Source organism: Pomacea canaliculata, linkage group LG3, assembly GCF_003073045.1.
Source record: "Pomacea canaliculata isolate SZHN2017 linkage group LG3, ASM307304v1, whole genome shotgun sequence".
Lineage (NCBI taxonomy): Eukaryota > Metazoa > Mollusca > Gastropoda > Architaenioglossa > Ampullariidae > Pomacea > Pomacea canaliculata.
The window spans coordinates 37,202,541-37,224,638 of record NC_037592.1 but is presented as its reverse complement, the minus strand read 5'-3'; the positions used below and the strand labels follow the sequence as shown (position 1 = coordinate 37,224,638).

Here is a 22,098-nt window from a genome sequence, read left to right as displayed (position 1 = left end):
CCAGTTAAGCTTGTTTTTTAACAAGTGCGTGGTAATGTATAAAGTGCTAATACGTTTGACGTTTGGCAAGTCTTTGTAATCCGGAAAGAAGCATGGCTTTCCGAAAAGGAATGTCTTGGTTGCTTGCTAGGAATGCCCCAAGCTGGCAGCAGTCTCAACATCAGTAAAGGAAGCAGCTTTTTTTGAGGGGATGGGGTGTGAGAGGTAGGAATAAAAGGAACATAAGCTTTAGAAAAAACAGTCACACTAGGCACACGTGGGAAGGAAAACCGGGTATGAAGTTTTTAAGTTTTCGATGGCCAAGTGCACACATATGCACATGATTGTCTGAGGGTAGAAGGAGAATAAGAGACAAAAAGCTTAGGTCATGAGCACGCCCTCCTGCATTTTATGTGTGTGTAAGAGAGAGAGAGGTGGGGAGACAAAAATACAGAAATGAAGAGAAAGATAAATAAATGAACAAAAACTAGAAAGAAACAAAGAAAGACACAAGGACATGAGTGGAGGAAGAGACACACTCACCAACAGTAGAAGGTCAAGCCTTTCGCAGCCTCGTTCTGGGATTAGTTTCACGTCGTTTTAATGAGTTGCGCACGTCGCTGAAAACTTGGCAGCTTACAGACTAGACACAGCCGCCTGCTCTTGTAATTATTCCTTATAGTGGCAAAACAAGCGAGAAGTGTTTGTTCTTACGTCCCAACGGACAGCTTAAAACTCAAACATCTTTGCTTCAAGAGGCAGGAAAAGAAACAAAGGAGGAGAACTGTCTTTTTTTAACAGCTCTAAGCATGCTGTGCATGATGTAAGCTGCTTTTTGTCCTAAGTGTTGTTTAAAAGTCTAAGACAGGGTTACATTCTGAAGAGACTAATGAACATTAGGAAGCTGCGTTGAACTGTAGGCTGTCTTCAAGTTTTAGTTGTTTTGTAATTCTGTATGTGTATGTGCGTGCCCGCGTACTTATTTTCGTTGTTGTTTTTTGTTTTTGACGTTTCTTAATAACCATAAGTATTACTTTACTCCCTTAACGGTTTTAAAAACTGCAGATAGAAATGAAAAAGATAAACGTTATTGCTTGCCAGCTGCTGCAGGTCACGCTGGGAGATGGGAGACTTAAGAAAAGCCATGAGCCGGCCAACAAATTACTTTGGCTGCAAGACACAAGTGGGTCTATTTTCAGGAAGGGGAGGGGGAGCAAAGAAAGGCATCAAGTAGCTCTCTAGCTGTGAAGACGCATAAAACACAAGTCGGCGCAAGCTCTCGCGACCACGCAATCACGAGCCGGGCGCCGAGAGCGGAATTAAAGCGGCGCACGGCGCAGGCGGAAGTCAGCGTCACTCGGAGGTAGACATGAGCTTCTGCTTACAATGGGCGCCTCTGGACAGATGCTCGTCGTTCTTGAGACGGGAGCCACGGGAGGGGTGCGGGATGTCTGAAGTGGAGAAGCATGTCGCAGATGTTTTGATGTCGTGTTTACGTGTTGCCAGTGCCGTGGGTAAGCTGGCCCCGGTGTCTGTAGATGGAGATGCCGCGTCTGGCGTGCCCCGCCATGCGGAACAGCGGACCGGAGCGTCAGCAACACGTCTTTGCTTTCCCCGCCAGGTCAGGGGGGGCACGACGAGGGCCCCTTGTCGCACGTGCTTGCGCGAACGTGCATATTAAATTATGTTATGTTGACTGAGTGCAGCCAATATTTGTCGGCAGTGTTTGGTTACCAAGGCAAAGAGGACACGAAGAGGTGGGAGGGAGGAAGTTGAGGCACTTGAAAAGAGGCAGACGAATATTAAATCATACAACTTTTTTTTTCTAGCTTTGAAAAATGTAATGTGGGTTCTCTGTGCTGGTTGGTAAGGCAAGCAATCGAAGCGGAGCGAGAGAAAAGTAAACGAACAGCTCTGTGCACTGCTTTTGAAGGTTAATCCTGTTCTTGTGATGATTAATCTTGTTCTTTAGGGTTTTTCGGTTTTTGTTTGTTTACTGCCTTTGTTGATTTTTTACATGTGGGAAGGAGTTGCTTTTGCGAGGGAAGTGGTTGGCTTCTACAGTTCTGCTCGTCGCTTTAAGCAGACGCACTGAGCTTTTGCCTGACAGCGAATAAAATCGTCCAATTTGGTTTACTTTTCTTGAAATGACTATTTTCGCGAACTTTGAAGCTAATGAACGTCAAGAGGAAGTAGTGGGAGGCAAAACGAAGCTAGTTATTCGTAACGACTTCTCTCCCTTCCCCCTTCCCCACTCGCCAAAAGCATCCAAATTGTCTTTGTAGAAAACCAGGCTACGACAGTCAGTCTAACAGCAAGTTTTATTTAATCACATTGAGATTGGGGGAGGGGAGAGAGAAGGGGGTGTGGGATGGGTTGGGATGATGTGAGGTGGGGTGTTTAAATGGGATGAGTAATGCCTGTTAGTGGCCGGCCCGCCCAGTGCCGGCCTTGCCCATGTCCACCCGCCATCGATTTTTCACGAGGGTACCTCGCTGCCTTGATGTTGGTCGCACACAGCGACTGCTGCTGATGCTGCTGCTGATGGTGCTGGTGCTGCTGGGGACTGACGCTAGCTCCTCAGTCACACGCCTCAGACTTTGCGGTGGGAGGACAATCTGTTGCCGTCTGGAAACCGGATATTCCGCGAAGAAGAACGGCACAGACCGCACCTAACTCTGTGCAGCCTTCCTGTCAGTCCGCCTGAGTTGTCTCCGCTGGTACCGGAAATGTGAAGTCAACGTGGCATCTGATCACCTCCTCCGTCAGGGTCGCTAGGTTGCCTGGTCACCCATGGTGCACTGTGAAGACCTTATGTCAGTCCCCAGGGTGAATAGCCAAAGGTTTCGTGTAGGCTTTGCACCTCGTTTATGTATATGTGCGCTACATGTGTGTGTGTGAGAGAGATAAGACAAAGAGAATCACACAGGTGGATTAACGAATAGTGGACATTTGTCATCACAGAGATAAGAGTTCTTTTCTTTATTTTATAATATGATTTACTTCCTTTTTCTCCCTTAAACCTGTCTCTGTAAGCTGCCCTGAGAACCTGTTGAATGGGAGGGTCAGAAAGGGTGGGGAGAACCAGCGGGCGGAGTGGGGAGCTACAACGCAGTTCGTACTTCAGTGAGTTTTATTTGGACATGATGCCAGCTACTCGGCTTTAAGAGTCAGTTAACTGAAAGATAGAGAATCCCTATAATGATAAGTGCTGCTACTACGGATTCTGTTGTTTCGTAACAATCAATTAAACCGGTCTTCTCCTGGCTGGCTTCTTTCAATTACCTTCAGCTCGTTGCCATAGCAAATCGATGTGTAATCAGAAACACTGGCACCTGCACAGAAAGTGGTTATCAGGCTAAAGGGAGAAAATAAAATTGTCTCTGATTCTTTTTTTGGCCCCCTCACCCTCCACCCTCCCTCCCACCATTACTGGCGCCCACCTCCGACCAGAAAGGCTGTTTGCTTTGGAAATACTAAGTCAATAGAAGCGGTTGCATGGCCAGGCGCAGGTCTGGCAGCAGCATCTGTTGGGGTGTTGTCAGTCTGGTCAGTCAATTGACGAGTAATCAAACAGCTAATTGCTCGACTAAAAGCGCTTGGCGCCATCAAAGGCAAGGCCACTTTCGCCGCTGTCGAAATAAAGAGTCTTTTGTAGTGGAAAATGAATCATTTAATTCCTCCGATCTTTATTCCTCCGCTGATTAACCGGCGCATCCCTTACTTGACATGTATTGTTGCAAGATTTTGATGGTGAAAAAAACATCTGAGGCTGCAGTTTGAGAAATGATGGCAGCCGTCGGGGGTACCAACTCAGTCGATAAGACAGGCTATTATTAAGCTGGTTTAATTTCCAACCTATAGTCTGCCTGTACTAAGATGCAGATTAAGAAAATAATTATTTAAAAAAAAAGGTGGAGGGACATAGACAGAACGGGAGAGCGGGTCTTTGAGAGTAAAAGTGGGTTTCCCATATAATAATAATAATGCACTTACTACAAGAATGTACTTAAATGTGGAAGCTTCAAAATTAGATATAAGTTTTAAACATTTATATAATAGACTTACAACACAACCGCCCTTCCCAGTAGAGCCTCTAAAGTACCTCATTAGGTTGTACCATTGTGTCTTCTGACTTCAATCAATTTTATCTTTCGTGAAATACGAAACTTGAGGAATTTGATTTAGTCCTTTTTTCCCCTTGATGATGAAAATTTATTTTGAATGAAAAGTTCCTTGAAGTAAACAAGCCAGTTAAACGTTTTTTTTAAACTTGTTTATGGCGTAGTCCTTCAAGACTATTTAACATTACACTCTGCCGTGGCCATCAGGGACATCCCGTGTTTCCATTTTCTCTGTAATGGCGGGAGCCAGGCGTTTGGCTGGGAATCATTTCAGCTCTCGTGTGTCTGGGTCTTCGCTTGTTTTCTTGCCTTGTAGGGGATTCCATTTGGACACAGAATGTCATTAGGAACGCGTCCATTGTATTATTTTCCTGAGTTCCATTTTCATATTGCTGCTGTTTATTGTCTTCGCTTAAAGATGGAAATTTATTCATGGCGACATTGTTCACATTGCTTTAACTGTAATAAGTTCATGCGAATTCGAGGCTTGTCTGTTAGATTCTAGAATTTTTGTAGATAAAACCAAACTGTATAATTTTGTTTCCATTTTCCTATATTGGTATAGGTGAATTATTTATGAACAGAAACTTTCTAAAAGCTTGCATGCGGGAAAGTCAGCTAAAGACAAGGCTGTACAGGAAGAATACTTTTCCGTGACTCTAGAGAATTATGGGTGGAATGAGGTCGAGGGGAGGGCAGTAAAGCGCATGTAATGGTCGGGGTGGACAGGGCTGGTGCACCAACGTCTGCTACCCAGTACAAGTTGCTCGTAGTCCTATACTTTGGCACTGATAGGAGACATTGACTCTGCTTGACGATCAGGACAGAGAACTAGTGCCCGGGGAGGCTGCTCTGAATATCCTGCATAGAACGCAAAACCAGGGATTTTGTCAGGAACACTGTCAGAAATACCTTCTTGTCGAAGCTGTGCAAACAGGTTTATCTCGGTCATGTGACCAGGCACAACAAGCTAAAACCGAGAAGACGGAAAGCTGAAGAATCTCACTGTCAAACGTGAAGAAGTGAAATCGTTTCATGCAGGACCTGCTGACCATCGCTCACCACAGGCGAAGCCTACATCCAGTCAGTTGTTCTTTCCCTCCTGACCACCGGCCCCTCACAAACACGGTTACAATGTATGTCTCCATTGCCTAGCATGTCGCCTACCTGTATTTTGCCAGCGATTATAATAACAAAAATAATAACAACAATATAAAGACAGCATCAACAATAGAAACAATAATAAGAACAGTATTAATCATCGTCATCATAATCATAATACAGAAAGGATGACGGCGCAAGTGTAGTGTGATTGTGAATGGGGGCGCTGTCATCATGTTCCCAGCTTTGTTTACTTTTTCATGATTGTTTTGTCTCGCCTGTGTGTATGTGTGTGTGACTGCGTGTGCTTGCTGTTGCTTTTTGTCGTTCGTTACCTGATGCTTAACGTGTGCTCGTTTCTGCTTCTGCCCTCCTTCAGGCCTGACGCCCGATGAGCATGCGGTGTCGCCCCTCGTGCCGAGCAGTGCCGTGGGTCCGCCCTTACCCCCCGGACCCTCTTCCTCCGCATCCATCTCCACCCGCGCTTGCCTGGCCTATAGCTACGGCTCCGACGACGAGGGCGACACCCTCGCCGCCCGCAGCGCCCCTTTGCTGGCGCAGGGGAGAGCACCCATGCAGCACGACCGCGTCGTGTACGATCCGCCCTGGGATCAGAAAAACTTTGAGCAGATTAGACATAGGCCGCCGCACGCTACCTCGGAGTCCGACGAGGACAACCGCCACGCCCAGCTGCGTTACAGCCACTCAGGTACCGTCACGCTTCATCTCTCAGGCCACATCTCTCACCTGTCGCCAGAAAGAATCATTCATCGTCACGTTGTTGTACATTCACCTGCCATTCCCGTGTTTTTTTCTTTTTTAACATCATCAGTCGAAGAATCACTGTTTCTGCTATAAGTTTCACGTCATACAAAAAAACAGAGCAAAAGAAACAAAACAAAAACAGAGCAACTAGGCAGACGCAAAACACTGCAAAACTAAAAAAAAAAATAATAATAAAAAAAATAAAGAACAATGCGCAACAAAGCAAATGCAAAACAAACCAAGGCAAAAGCAACGCAACTAGACAGAGGCAAAACACGACAAAAATAGAATGGAATACACAAAGAACCGCAACACAGCAAAACAAGGCAAAAATACGCAACAAGGCAACAGCAAAACACGACAGAAACAAAAAGCAAGATAAAAACTAAACAAAAGCAAAACATTAAGCTAAAAGTTTTCATACAATGGAGGTTTTAGTGCACTCCATCTGTTTTTTTCTTGAATTTACTCCCCTTTTCTTCTGCATTCCATTTGCCGTCAGACATCGTAGTGGTTTTTTTATTTATTTTTTTTTTTTACCCTTCCTTTTACTTTCTTCAAATCTCACATCAACCATTCGAAATGTTGCAGTCCTTTGTGCACTTTTTTCTTTTATAATTTCACTGTTTTATTCAAGCTTTTGTGCCTCTCACAGGCAGCGGCGGTGTGTTTCACGGCCTCTCGCTTGAGCTGCTTGACCAAAGGCTGTTGGTTCCACCTTCATTTAGTACTGTTTTTTTATTTTCCACCCTTTACAATCGTCTTCAGGCAGCCAAGCTAAAAAAAAACATGTACACGCGTGTTGGTGCGTGACATACCAGCCAAGCATCTTCGTGCAAAATTACAATTTTTTTCTGTTAATGGGAGAGGCATTTTCTTATTTGAAATTTTTCTGAATAGAGAAAGGATTTTTAAATTTTATATTAGACGATTTGCATTAAGGTTTTTTTTTTCCTTCGTTACCGGTTCTGCACAACCGTAGAGAGGGACTCCTAGAAACGGCAAGCTCAGAGTGTTTACATCCAGTCGTGGTGCCGACATTCTTCGGTACCCAGGCTGCGCAGATATTTGTGATCATCATGAGAGGGGACAACACATTTAGTCGTGTCTGGTTCCTCATTTCCCCCAGACTGCGATACCCACACGTTTAGCAGCGCCACCACGACAGCTGCGATCAGAACTAATATTGCTATTATCAGCTTTTTCTTGGATGCATTTAGGTGGCATTACGCTCCTGACATCTTGAGTAGACACCTATCATATTGCATTACTTACCTATCATATTACATTACTTACAGTGTCACTCTCTTTCCTCCGTCAGTCATCGCAATGGTCGTATGTCAGTCATGATCACAGCTGTTGGCACTGTATTCACTCAAGCTTGCTTTTGCCTCTCTCCAAGAGACTTTTAACAAACTACATATTGCCGAATAAGGAACTATATTGTGTAAAATGTTTTGCAATCAGCAATTTGAAGCCACCATTTTCGACTATTGACGCCAAGAACCGACAAACCTGACAGGCTGCAGCACAGATTTTATATATTTTTGATTAGGGAATAATTATACATCTATCTCATCATTCGTCTTAACAGTGCCCACAATCTGTCTGCATAGTTCAACTTCACTAAATCAGAATTTCGCTGAATGTTGTAACTAATGTTGAAATAGTTTGCTCGAGTTCTTTGAAATGTTACTAGATCAAGGCTTGTTTTCCTGTTGTTCTTGTGTTCAAACATCTTGTGGCAGTAAAGTGGCTGAGTCGGTTCGGTTTCTCTTCGGAAAAGTTGCGACAAAAAGTTCCAGAACCAACACTATAAATAATCTCCACTCACCAACATCTTGAACTCAAATTTCAAAAAAATTCTCAAGATCCTAGCATAGTAAAAATTTGCCATTGGCACGTCCACTACCGAGGTTATATAATAGCATTGTAAAAGTCCACAGAACCAAAAATATGTTTGGTTCCTATCCTTTTACTGAAATTGTTTGTCTTTTCAGACCTACCTGGACACATAAACAGGCAGTAAAATGTCTCAGTCACACACCTGCCAACGTCTTTTAGAACCCTAAACATGAAAGTGTTTGTCAAGATAGCAACAAAACACAAAAACTAGGTTTGCAGCAGCAGTCTTGTCCCTTTATAGGAACAATTTGATGCTAAGTGTCAAATGAATGAGAAGTGGGAGCAAACTGCTGATATCCCCGGCTGTGTGCTCGCCTGCTGCACCTCGTTGCATGATGCCATGATGCCATGATGCCATGCACAATACTAGGAGCCTGCACTCTGTGGACCACCTCCCTGTGGTAGGCCAACTCCCCACAACAGCAACAGCAAGTAAGTAATACCCCAAGCGACGTGAAACATACTTGCATCAACACTCACACAAATGTCATGGAATCACCCTTCTGCCTGACCTGTTGGCTGCAGGAGGACGAAGTTAAACTTCCTTCCTTGTCGTTTGAAAACCCCACTTCTTCCTTCCTCCATTCCAACCCACCGCTATAGAAATATTTATTTCAAGATGTGTATATTTTATCTCTGGGCTGTTAGGAAATACAGTTTTGAAGATGTGTCTGCTCTTGTAAGGCTCTAATTTGAAAAGTCACTATTATTTTTATTGTAATTCCTTTTTATGCTATGAAATGGCCGTGTGCAAGCCATAAGGCAAGTGAACTAGGTTAATAGGACATCCATATGCTTTCTTGTAGCTGCTATTTTTCTGTGTAGGATGTTTTCATCAAGTATCGCCTAGCCCTTCTAACATAACAGCCAACTGGTCAAGTATCCTGTCTTTTTTTTAAACAAATTTATGTACTTTAATTTGACAGTGCAGGTATTTTGATTCTACAATAAGAAAACGAATTGTCTCTAAGTAAGACATTTTCCTGTATTCGTTGTGTCCTTTCTGCCGTAAGCAGTGCTGAGGTGGAGTTGTTGGTCCTTGATGCGCAAAACGGACTCATCACTGTTCCTGCCACGCCGGCGACCTGCGCGAATTGTTCAATCCAATCCCACAGCGAATACTGAGAATTAGAAGAACGAACATTTTCTGTGGCACCCGTTGGTTTCCATGTCCTCCTCTGTCTTCTTCATCTCCTGCTTCTCATCCCGGATGTCTTTGACCTGTCACCAAATGAACTACCCGAACTGGAAAGTGATCTTGGAAACCTGATTGTCCCTCTCCGTTTTCTCAATGATGGTCTGCTCCGTGTACTGTGCACTGACTAGTTGTGGGGGTGGGTGGGGTGTAAATTTCAGATGACTCACCAAATGACCACTTCATCACACGGCTAATCAAGTTATGTAGAAGTTGTTACAGACCACAACATTCGCCAGCCATCACTGTCAACATTGCCCGTCATGTTAGGCTCCGCCCATGTCGTCTCCGTCCCTCACACGTCTCCCCAAAGCAGAGCTGCTTTGGTCAAATGTAATTTGTAGAACACCTCTTGAGTTTCTTTTCATAAAAGCGATTGGTTGTGGGGAGTGGAGTGTGGGGTGCGGGGGTAGATTTGTAGAGACAGCAACGGTAAACGGACTGCGTACACTTGTCTGTCAGTTAGTTTGGCGTTGCCGTCGTCGTTGCTGTTTGCGTATGAATCCGTTGTCCTGTCATTTAATTGTTTCATTTATCTTCTTGTTCCCTCGTTCTCGAAGAACATTATGCTCGAAATTTTCTACGATCATCATACTGCCATTTCCATTGGCCTATCTGCAACCTACACTTTGCAGACGACATAGGTATGTTAGTAACAGGCACTGACAAAGAACTGCAAGACCTCACCAACAGACTGACAGACAATTCGAATGCATATGGAATTGAAACCATCACTGAAAGAAAAACAAAGTTATGATCAATGGCAGTGGCATTATATATATGAATGGAGTACAGCTCGAAGAGCAGCTTCGAGGAACTTGGGAACCACCCTCTCCAAGGACGGCAACTTCAGGACTGATAGCTAAGCTAGATAGGTTCGTAAACAAAACTCATCCCCAGTGTGTGTGTGAGAGAGAGTGGGAGAGAAAGAAAGAGGGGGGAGAGGATACATGCAGGAGATCATGTGTGCTCTCGCTTATCGCATGGCAAACTCACGTTCCATCAACATCTTTCTGTGTGGTTCGATGGCGTTTTTGTGTTGATGACAAGAATCAGGTGGAGCAGCCCCCAGCTCGCTGATTCGGAAAATTAAAGTTCCACAGCCGTCGCCATATTGACGAAAACAAACTCACAAAGTCGGCAAAAGGCCGTGAAAAGCTTTCCTTGTCCGCCTGCACTCATCCCCTCCATTACGATCTCACTACCCTTCCTCCCCCACCACCATCGCCACACACCACCACCATGAAAAATGATGTCGTCTGCGACTCACTTGACTGGACCCCAGCTTTTCTGGCGCATTCTCGACCCTCTTCAGGGCTGGAGGAGCGCTTCTTCCTGGAGCAAACGGGAACCTGATTTGCTGCCCCTGAAGCAGGAGTGCGATGTAAGGAGGATTGTGAAGCATCTCCGAGCACCGAGCTTGTAGTATTGATCGTCGTCCGGTCACGTGCGTCCTGATCTACAAAACAATTTGTGTTCACATCGAAAGTTTTTAACAGCTCTTGGTGTGTGTGACAGGGAGAGCAGGGTGGGGAAAGGGTTAAGAATCTTTCATTGAAACGCATCCACTAGACTACCCTCGAACTAAGATCCACCCTACAATAACAAAGCACAAAAAAGGAGGGGAACAGGCAATTTTATCAACAAAGAACATGGGGGCCTGCGACAATGCCGGACAACACAGCAGTGGAGGTGTCCAAACTTTGGCCAGGTGAGCTTGTGACTGGGGCTACTTGCCGCCTGTAAGGCCATCAGCCTGAGTTACTATGGGCATGCTGACTACGGAAGGAAGTCGGGTGGATTCATCCTTACATTGTCTCATAACACTTCACCACAGGAAGTGTAAGCTGATTTAAATTAAACAGTGCAACTCTATCATCTGTTTGACTGATGCCTGAGGACAGCCGAGAAAAGAAATCCATTTAAAATTATTTGCTTCTTGTTATCACGCGCAGTTGTAGTGTAGGCGCTTGGAAAAGTGCTTCTGAGCATGGACATGTGTGTGTAAATATGCCTCTTATGATTAACTTAATGGGTTTTCGTTTTAAAAGAAACTTTCAGCATTTTTAAACAAACATTTAAGATGGGAATTTTCTTCATACATGGCCCCAGGGTAAAACGGACCTGTCAAATGGGTAAACACATGTCAATGAAAAATACAATAATGTATGAAAGGCTAAACAGTCTCTTGTGTGTGTAGTGGAAGGTAAACAATAATCCGTTATGTCGTTGATGGCATTTGCACACAACACTTTGCACATAGCATTTTTTACAGCCAATAATACAACGATATCCTGCTGAGTTGGACTGTCCAGATTAGTTGTAAATTCCAAAATTGTCAACTGTTGAGGATACCTGTATGGGAGCAAGTCTTTTATTGGCACCCAACAACCTCTTCAGACAGAACAAAAGAGACAGGTAAAAACCGTTATTAACCACACAAATATGGATGTAGGTGACCAAGATTGACAAAGTGTTTTGGTGGTTATATAAATGCTTTGCCAGTCTTCATCAAACGTTTAGCAGCGACCTGCACAGCCAGTGGTGTTTGGGTGGCACCGGGGCTGAGAGCTGTGGTGACTGCGAGTCTCGATACCCGAGTATAAACTGCAGCCCCCCATGTAGCACAGTATTTATTTTGGCTGCAAGGCAAGATGTAGCGATAGAGGGCCTGGCTACACCAGTTATTAGATTGTTTATTGATGCCATTTATCCCCTTAGCAGAGATTATGGTAGACGCTACAGCCGCTTCCCTCTCTTTCAACTCGGGTGCTGCTTGGAGAAGAAAGAGCCTCCCTAGGAGGGTGTCAAAGGCAATGTTGTTACAAGATGTCTGCTTGATGTCGGAAAACAGCTGAGAAAAGAAATCCATTTAAAATTATTTGTTCGCTTTTAGCACGCGCATTTGCATGTGTAGGCGCTTGGAAAAGTTAGTTTGCTAGCATGGGCGTGTGTGTGTGTGTGTGTGTGTGTGCGCATGCGCATGCGCATGCAGTTTTTAATATTCTTTCCCTTGTATTTTCTGTTACCCTTTTTACAAAAACTGTTTCCATAACTTTTCAGTTAGAAACAAGATAAGAATTTTCTTTTTCGTTAAAAAATATCCAGAACTCGGAAATCTAAAAGATTTGTTTCAGTTTCCATTTGTTTAGAGAGATGTCTGCTGCTTATATTTGTAAAATATTAACAACTTTGCAGAGGAATGCTAGGGTTTGGTTCGTTTGAAATTTTTCTTGTTTATACTGACAGGGATATAGCATGCTATATATAAATTACTAACACGTTAGAAAATTACTTTTATATAAAAAAATAGAGGAAATGGGAAAATCACGTATATCCAGCCTCATATTGAACACATTTGTAATCAGGATATTAACCAACACACTTCATGCAGGCGTACAGTGCCACTGACAGACATTTCACTGAATTCTCAGTATGTAGTTATTCTAAAATATTTCCAAACAAGAGGGCGTAAAATAAATTGATAGATTTTTTGAATTTGTTGCATCCACAGCTTAAAAATATTTCAATTTGCTTTATCTACGCTGCACAGTCGATCCACACAAGAGCCCTTCAAACTACGCCAATAGATGATTTGGCCATCTTGCTTCTAAAAATAACAGAATGACAGAAGTTCCTTGTTTCTTACTTTCAAACAGTGATGACTTGACAACAAGAAAATGTAGCATTCTCTGAACAGGAAGTGCTAATTTTTGCTACAGCCCAGGGAGGGTGCACATTGATGCTTTGTTTAACCAATCAGCACGCCTCTTACATCCCAGTGATGGATGACGATTGTCGGTGTGGCTGCCGGCATCGGACGACCTTGCAGAAAGCCATCGGACCTTAGACTGTCATCACGGTTATCGATGGCAATCAGGGATAGTAACTATTTCCACGAGTCCGTCTGTTTGCTTCCCACTAAAATCCTATTTCTTGTCACGTGACCTCCGAACAGACGCCATGTTGACCGCCATCTTTTCCCAGCTCACCATCTGTTTCTTTCATGTCTAACCTCGATGAGCTGCGTGTCTTTGATACCAGCGTTCCTTTTGGTTTGACTTCTAGACTAATTTTTTTTGTTTCTGGGACCAGGACAATGAGGCGATGATAACTTTCTTGCTGTGTATTTGAGTTTCCTGCGCTTGCAACTTTTACTGCTGGAGTGGCGCAGGCCGTTCTTGGACAGCATCGTCCATGACACAATGGACCGTTGACACTTCAGTGGTTGACCCAATGGCTGGAATTGTTTCCCTTACAACATGCAGAATGAAATTCTTTCATGCCTCCTGGCAACATTCTCTGTTTGTTTTACGCAAGACAAAGTTTAAAAAAGCAGAAATAAAAATAAAGCTGAATTTTTCTTTTTTGGAATACAGTGGGCCACTGCCTTGTCAGTCAGTAATTGCGAACGGCAAGTGAATTCCTCAACAAAGCCTTTTCGTTTTTGTCAAGGTTCTTTGAGAGACGCTCGTCTGAAGCTAATTTCCAGGCCACGCGGCCGACAACAGAAGCTTCCCTTTGCATCTATCTATCATATGGGAAGCTAAGAAGCAAAAAAAGACGACCTAGTATATCAGAAAACACAGGCAGGAGCAAACATCGAGCCGAGAACGGGCAGAGACTGAAGGCAGGCGGTTCCAGCATGTTGGTTTTACACATCACCTGTTAAACACAGTTTGCCCAACACAAAGCAGCTCGTTGGTGCGCGCGCAGCAAGTCCGCTTCCTGCATTATTTTCATAGATTACATTTTGGCAGGAAGATGTATCCTCCTGCTCCCACCGTTTCTAAACACACAGAGTGAAAGACAGACAGCTGCAGTTTTCTTTCGGATACGTTGTGTTGACTCCTTTCTGTTGCACCGGTGCTGGCCTTGGTGTGTGACTGCCAGAGCCCATTTCATTTCCTTTTTCTTCGCGATTTTTCAGCCGATGAAACAGAGTTTATAATCCTGCTGCAAGCTATCTGTATTCATTATCATCCCTGCCCACCCACCTTCCCCCATGCAACATACCAGGAATGCACCGTACTCATCCCAGTGTTTCGCTCAAAAAAGGTGGCACGATTTTTTAATACGGAAACCGGAAGTTCTAACATTCGCACTAGAGAGCATGCGCTAACAATGCTTTTCTTTCACGCGTCGACTGTTGTTTTTACCCACCCACCCCACTCCCAGCCTTTCCTCGCTCTTCCTCTTTTCTCTCCCCCCTCTCACCCCATCAGGCTTTGTGTTCGTCCTCCGAAATCAACTCCATAATCTGGTTGGCGTGGAGTTAACCTGGCTGCCACCTGGCGGCGATGCTGGGCACGTGAGTCGATGAAGATGAGGAGTGAGCTGGCAAGAAGAGGCATCACCTTCCTGTGTAAACTACCGGCCTGCCTGACGGAGCCTCGTTTTAGGGGAGAACACGTGTAGGCTGCACTTGACAGTCAGGAAACAAACGGCGGTGTGATGTTGAGGACGTGTTGAACGAGCCGCTAGACAACTGGGACACCACAACAGTGACACGATTTTAAAAACTAAAAATAGAACTGTGAACTAGACAGATGTGGACAGGTATAGACAGGTGTGCCATTGTAATACCGTTGGCCCAGTTCAGGTACCGCGAATGACGAGACAAAGGTATCGTTGTTGTTGACCAACGGCCTTCAGATATCAGCAGTTTACTTATCACGATAAGTTCTACGGTTTGTTGAACGTGGCATTGTCCCCAGTCTAGACCAGTGCCAGCCTAAACTACTCCCCCTTCCCCAGAAAACCTCCCTAGCAAGAAAATTGTAAATTATGATTCGGCCTTTACCATGACATAAAAAGAGATAACAGCAGGAACAGCATTGCCTCCACCTGTACATTGTTAAGTAAAGCAGAAGTTGCTGCTTTCAACTTTCTCCTTCATTTAGCATGAATAGGCAAAATAGGCGTCTTCAGTCTGGAGTTCGTCCTACTGATTTTTTTCTTTAGAAAAAGTCCTACTGGCATCCACATGGGATGTGATGCGAACATCGAACGATGTTTGTGTCTTGGCGCTAAGCCCACCTTTGTGCAGTCGACGAAGGAATTATTGTATTAATTTGCTGTCTTCCGCTCTGCTGACGTCTAGATGCGCTGGTAATGAAATAACAGAATGTCAAAAGTCGACCAGATCATCTGGGCGAGTCGTGAATGCCTGTAGGGGCCGCCGTTAGATGATTTTAATCAAATGAGAGCCGAGACCGTCTTCTTAGCTGACATTTCTGATGTCTCATTCTGACCGATGCTTTAATGTGCGGACCTCGAATGTTCTGGAACACTGCTCGTCAGAACTGAACGTGCGATTAAATGTGTATATGACAGTCAAGTTTTAATTTTTTTTTTTTTTAAATCCAACCCAGTCAAAAAAAAATCGCTATAGTCTGTATGTTCCTCAGTGTTCTAGTCACAGAATCAGTACATTTCCCCCTCCAGGAATAATCACCCGATCCAATTATGTTCGTTTTTTGGTCAGACAAAGCGGAAGATCACCCATCACGCTATGCAAGAAAGCAATTGTTTCGTCTTGTTTTTTAGGAGAATGGCAGAAAATCTCTTCTTGAGATTTCTTTCGTGCATTGTGCTAGAATAATGTTTTGTAATTTTTGTCCGGTTACTTGGCAAAGTTCTGTCCCTGGCTTTCGATATCGCAATGCGGTATGCCTATCATTTTTCTCTGGACCTGTTCGCGATGTCCATTGTCACAGGAAGGTATTGTACCGGTAATAGAAATCTCAAACGGTATTTGGCAGGAAATGGAGTGGCGCGTGCAGCCCAGCCGCCGGAAGTCTTTTGCGTGTGACGTCACTGATTGCTGTGGTGATAATGAGTCCACGCTTTTCCTTTAATTTCCCTGCTTATGTTTTGTTTTGGGAGATCGCGGCCAGGTGTCAGGGAAAGAGGAACACAATGGACGGTGACCCTGGTAACAAGAAGTGTCATTCTGTTGCTGCAGGTCTGTAGCTGTTCGTGAACCGAGTTGCTTCAGGTACAATCACTGGCTTGACGCCCCCAGTGTCCTCCGAGATTTATTGTGCTTTCTCACAACACACTTTTTACACTTTTCATTGAGGCTTTCTTCTTCTGATTCTCCAGGCTTTTTGTTTTCTGATTGTTTCTTCTTTGTTTTGGATTTTTTTTCTTTTGGAAAAGCCTTAAATTACATCTCGAATGAGGGTACGTCCATTTACACCGAGACATTTCAGTAGGCCTTAAAAATATGTTTTCTCCTACAGCCGACATCTTTTTCGCTCGGGAACACATCAAACAACCACCAAACTAATCGCAATGATGAACACTTCAAACAGTCGTTGCGCCTCTTAAAAAGGATTTGTCCGATAAATTATATAATGTTGTTGGTTTTGATGTTTTAGGGATGGGGAAGTGGGTAAGATGTCATTGGGATTACGGGACCAATTAGCAGCGGCAGCAGCAACAGTTGTGGGCGGCCTTCCTTTGAATTGTCTTTTGAGCATTTGTTTGGAGGAACAATATTGTCATGCGCATTTCTCATCAGACGACACGGAGGTCACGCCAGTCATACATTTTTCATATTACTGGAGACCTTCTGTTCTCCGCTTAGTGCAAACAACTGTGAGTTGGAAAGATGTCAGCAAAAAGAAAAGAGAAATGCATTATCGTTTACTGTTATTTTTAATAAACTGAATGTTAGATATCCTCTTGTGTATTATGATATGAAATTAATTTACAAAAATTATTTGTTAACAAAATAAAGCTTTTTTTACAGTGTAGGGCCATTAAGCCGCGGTCCAGTAATCCGCAAATTCGCTTAAGCCGCGCAAATGCTTGGATCCCAATTTTTTGACACTTTGGACCTGGACATGGCCTCTCAAACACTCGAGACAGGTGTTGACAGGAGTTGATTACGGCGCTACTGTCAAAATGTCAACACGTGAGAAAAAATTGTGATCAAAGAACATTTACTTTTTCTCATTATTTATTGTAATTTATGCATTATCCAAAATATATTTAAGCCGTGGACCACCTAAGCCGCGGTCAAGCAGTTTTGACCTCAGTCACCGCGGCTTAATGCCCTACACCGTACAGCCAACCTCGGTAATATTTTACATTCAGTTCAAACATATTTTTCTGTCTTTAGCCATGCCACATAAAAAGGAGTGTAAATTTTAAAAATAAATCATATTAAAGGGACTTGTAGAAGCATATTGTTCCTAGTGATCGTTGTGAACTATTACAAGATAAAATTGCATCCTGCTAGTCCTTTCACTGTTCCTTTCCCCCTTATTCCAGCTTGTACCACACACACACGCTTGTTGTGGCGGACAAAAATCACACACAGCCTCGTTTCTGACCGAATTTGCAAGAGATAAATTTGCATGACCGGTGCCGGAGATTTAACAAAAATTACTTTATTGCAATATTGCGGCCAGTCTCGTCGCTTTGGGAACATTAATGAAATCTCTCTTGTTAGCAGCGGCACGAGAATCGCGTGGCTGTCGCGAGATCATTTAGTATGCATGCCTTAATATGGTTTTAATGTGTCTCCACTTTTTCTAACCGAGAACTTTCCCATGCAAATGAATTTTCCCTAGCAGACATTTTCTGTCGAGATAAGCAGAAGATTAGACACCAAAAAGTCGGTTAAAATGACGGGAAACTGTCGTTTGACATTTCTGTGATTGTTGTGGTCTGCATTGCCAGCTCCGCAGAATCCTCTAAAATGAATTTAAAAGAACTGACTATTCAGCACAATCAGTGTTACCTGAACCGAGCCAAAAGATTACTTCAAACGTAGATGGTTTATATTCAGTTTCGACAAATTAAGCGTCATTTAGTCTTTCAAAAAACACACTGAAGAATTTTCTAGAATTAACTTTGTAGAACTTGTGCCACAAAGGGCGTTGACAAGAGGATAGGGCCGACGATGGGTTAGCGCCCTTGTTCCGTTTCATGGGGTGTCCGGCACGTCTTCCATGCAGTCGCCATCGTTTTTAGATGATGATCATCTCCACATCTTCCGTTTACAGGAAAAAGTGTGAATTTATTTTCCGCGTGGGAAATGCAATATCTTTACGCGAAAGCTGACACGTGGAAACGGATTTAGAGCCGTTGCACATCAAGTGAAAAATACCTTTAATAAGTTTCATATTTCGGTCGTTTGTGCAACAAGCCACAAAATATCCCGCGACTTGCAAAGAAACGACAATCACGCCTGACGTGTCAGGCAGTTTACCATCTTGATAAAAGTGCCGAGTGCGTGCATGCAGGATTAACTTTTTTTCCTACCGCCATGACAGTTTTTAAATCCCACAATGCCGGCTTTTCATTCAGTCGCATCTCCATTTGTGACGGTACGTCAGCACGTGGCTCAACGTGATCAGCTTTACTGGATGAGCGGCCATTTTAATGTCTCAAACTTGTCATCGCAGCACCAAGCTGTGGCTGTGGGTTCATATTTAAGTCCGGGCAGGCGGTACCCGCCGTGCAGACAGACAGAGAGCGCTGGGCGGCGCTGGCATCGCCGTCGGTACCACAGGTAGACAGGTCTAGCCACTCTATCGGGTGTTACCGCTGCGCCATCTCGTGTCACGTTCCAAACCTCTCTCCTTGATTATCTCAGGAATAGTGAGGGTATGCGATGGCTGAGCGGACTTTGTTGAATTTGTGATAACTGTTTAATGAGGATAGGTGCGGTGAGACCTTCTTGTACTCTCTGTAGAGACTCTCTATCACGGCGGTCATCTTGGTCCTAGCGGACCCGCCGCGGTGACAGTAACTGCGAGTGCTGTCCCTGGAGGACCAACCGGTTTTCCGGTCCGAGTGTTTTCAGCGGGAATAGGATGCCAGCAGTGGGGGGGACCGACGACCTACTCCTAATCGCAACATGTCAATCCGTCTTCCCCACGAAACAATATTTTCGACCGGAGCGAGCCCCGCGCAGATCAGTGGGACCAGCGACAGACAACTCCATTCGCTAGCTATTAACTGACACAGAGAGAAAGGGGAAGTAAGGCACCTGCTTCTGGCGAGCTTTTGCGACCAACCCCGCCCCTCACCCCTTTTCCTTTACAGACCAGGTGCCACCACTGTGCTCGCGGACGGCTGATGTACTGTGACGTCTCCCCGGAGGATACCAGATGCTTCTGAGGCAATCTTGTGCTGCGCGCTCCATCGGGTGTTTGGGGTGATTTATTCTGTGCTCGGGTCCTCCCACCCACCACCACCACCACCCCGAGCCCTGCGAAGGCTGATGCCACGAGATACAGCACTCATTTCGCGCGCCTTGCAGTAAATCGCCGAGCAACCCATATGTCATATTGATACTCTCTCTGGAAGTTGCCTGCTGGGTAGGGCCCGTAACCAGACTCTGTCCAAAATTGATGTTGGAAATTGAATACATTTGCGTTACTACTTTTTAGAGAATTTTGTCATTCTTTTGGGGGGTTTTTTGGGGGCAGGTTTTGTTTTTTTTTTCCTTTACCATCGGGAGCATCGTTTCCTACTTACTCTGCGTTTCCACAGAGATTGTGCTTCAAGCAGAAAACAATGCCGAGCTCACTTCATTTGTCTAGAAGCCCCCGTATACCTCATTACCTGTCACGAACTTTTGCAGGTTTTTTTGCGGTAAATCAGCCGAGAAATCCACGTGGTCATTTTTGCTGTTTCTTGATTTGATGGAGAAGAAAGTAGTCCGTTGGGAACTGCCTGCCGTCATTTTATTCTGGCAGCGCGCCAGACATAACTACAAGCGATGGTTCAATCTACGGATCAGCTCCCCCTCCTCCTCATCCTCCCCCTCATCCTTCCTCCAAAAATAAAAAAAAAGAGCTGCCATTTCTTTTGCTTGTCTGTGAGTCACAGACGAGATGCAAATATTCGATAGCCGCCCCTGACTTGTGTGCATCTACAGTTCCAGACGTTTCTGCCTTTCAAACGAGATGTTGTGTGATGGCTTGGCATCCAACCAGGGAGTTAACTCCTCCAGAGCTGCGCGTCATGCAGTCGCGGCTTGCGTATAACTTGTCAGAAAGGGAGATAAACGTGAGTTACGTCGCCTGAGGGGGGGACATCGCAGTGTCGTCTGAGGGTGGAAGTACAATGGCGGACCACACCAGACCCTGCAACATGTGCTTTAGATCACAACACCCCAGCGTGCAGAGCGCCCTAAGGGATCAGTTAGGACCATCGAGGGCAACCGTAGAGGCTTGCCTTTGAAGAACTTATTGTAGTCGGAACTCGCTCACCCCATACCAGTTCCGCTCTCGTTTTGTTAAAAAAAAAAAAGCTCTTCCTCAGTGTCCCTGGTTATCTAACTTCTTTTACTTTTAAGAAGTGCCTCAGCCTATGCATTCTCTACACCAACAGTCACTGTATGGTAGAATAGGGGAAAATCGAAGGCACCAGATGTTTAAACGTTAAAAATAAACTTCGCCGTTGCTAGTCACTAGACATAAATCACATCATCAAGGAAAAAAAGTCAATAATGCCGGCAACAATTCTAGCACCCTTCAACGACATATCAGCTCATCAATTATCATCGCCATAGCCAGGAGCAGAATCATCAGTTTCCTCGTCCAATAACTCACCTCTATCATTCGGACCGCACGTGCGTCGTGCTGACCCCTCCCCCATCCATCACGCCCCCACATCGTCAGATCGTTTCTCGCGCACAGGGCGCCCCGATGGCACCGAGGTATATTTTTCATCTGTGATCAATGGCATCGTTTGACCATGGACGTTACGCTGCTTTAATGTTGAAAAAGTCCATGAAGTTTTTCTTTTATTTATTTTTTTTTTCTCACAGAGAGAGAGATTCAATGGGCTGCGTCGATAAGCAAGACTTGATGAAGGAGGACTGCAGAAAGGCATGCAAATCACAAGAGATGAACATTGGTCGGGACCTGGGGTAGCCTGTAAATCAGGAGAGATGAACATAGGCTATGGACAAAGAATAGCAATTACACTGCTGTAGATGAACATTTCACCTGGGCGCTGAGCGCTATGTAGATGACTTCAGATGAACTTTGGTTGTGGCCACGAGTAGACATGTAAATCAAGGCAAATGACCATTAATCGTGGGTTTTCTGCCAGCGCGTTGGTTCCAATATGGCCGATGACAGGCAAATCTAAGCCAGGTAGCCGAGGTGCATGATGGGGACCATCGTGGGGAATCCGATGTCGCGCATGCGTGGCGAGGTCATCAGTAACTTTCTCTGCTACCTGCAACTGCCACTATTCAGACAGATGCCGAAATTTAATGAAAAAAAAACTGAACTTGTCTTTAGCACATTCTGATGACTGGCCTTAACAGCTGGTTACTGGCTTCGTTGTCCAAACATGTTTGTCGTTTTGTCTCAAATTCAAAACATGTCTGTCGTTGGCTTCGTTGCGAGCAAATATCCCACACCTGTCATACAAAAGCTATTTAAGGGCAAAGGGCAAAGGATTGTTGAAAGATATGTCAGCTTGGGGACGGGGTTCTTGGTGATGGAGGTAACCATCAGGTCATTTGAGGACATCTAGTCACACCACCCGTGGACGATTGCTTACATCAACACAGAATCATTTATAACTGCTTCATTTTCCTTTCAATTCCACTTCGTCTTGTGTCTGGTTTTGTAGCGAATGTTCGGCTAGATGTCTCAAAGAGATTTGACTGAACCTCATGGCCGTCCTCTTGCTTTGTCTCCAGGGACACTGCCGATGCCCCCGCCGACCTTTCCCCCACCGCCACCGCCACCCATTCAAGACATTCCACAGCGGAGCCCCGCGCCTCACCGTCAGCACTCGTTCGGACCATCCATGCGCGGCAACTACACCGACTCGGACTTCCGACGCCAGCAGCCCTTCTCCGACGGCGAGGTGGAGGTGGAGAACCCCTACATGGTCCAGAACAACCCAGGCAGCGCCTTCACTACAGCAGGTACCCACCACAGCTTCTTTACCGCCTCTGTCTTCCCTTTCTCACTTCATCGCTCAGTCTTTCTGCCTGCTAGCCTGCTTCTATGTTGAATCTTTTTGGCGTGCGTGTGTGCT

General features: G+C 44.8%; 1 protein-coding gene across 1 annotated transcript in view; it reads left to right on the top strand.

Annotated features, from left to right (window-relative positions):
- LOC112559660 (teneurin-m-like) overlaps positions 1-22,098 on the top strand; it is a 163,007-nt gene that overhangs the window by 50,725 nt on the left and 90,184 nt on the right. The window contains 2 exon segments of the mRNA XM_025230994.1: positions 5,584-5,913; positions 21,755-21,985. Of these exon segments, the coding sequence (XP_025086779.1) occupies positions 5,584-5,913; positions 21,755-21,985 (561 nt within the window).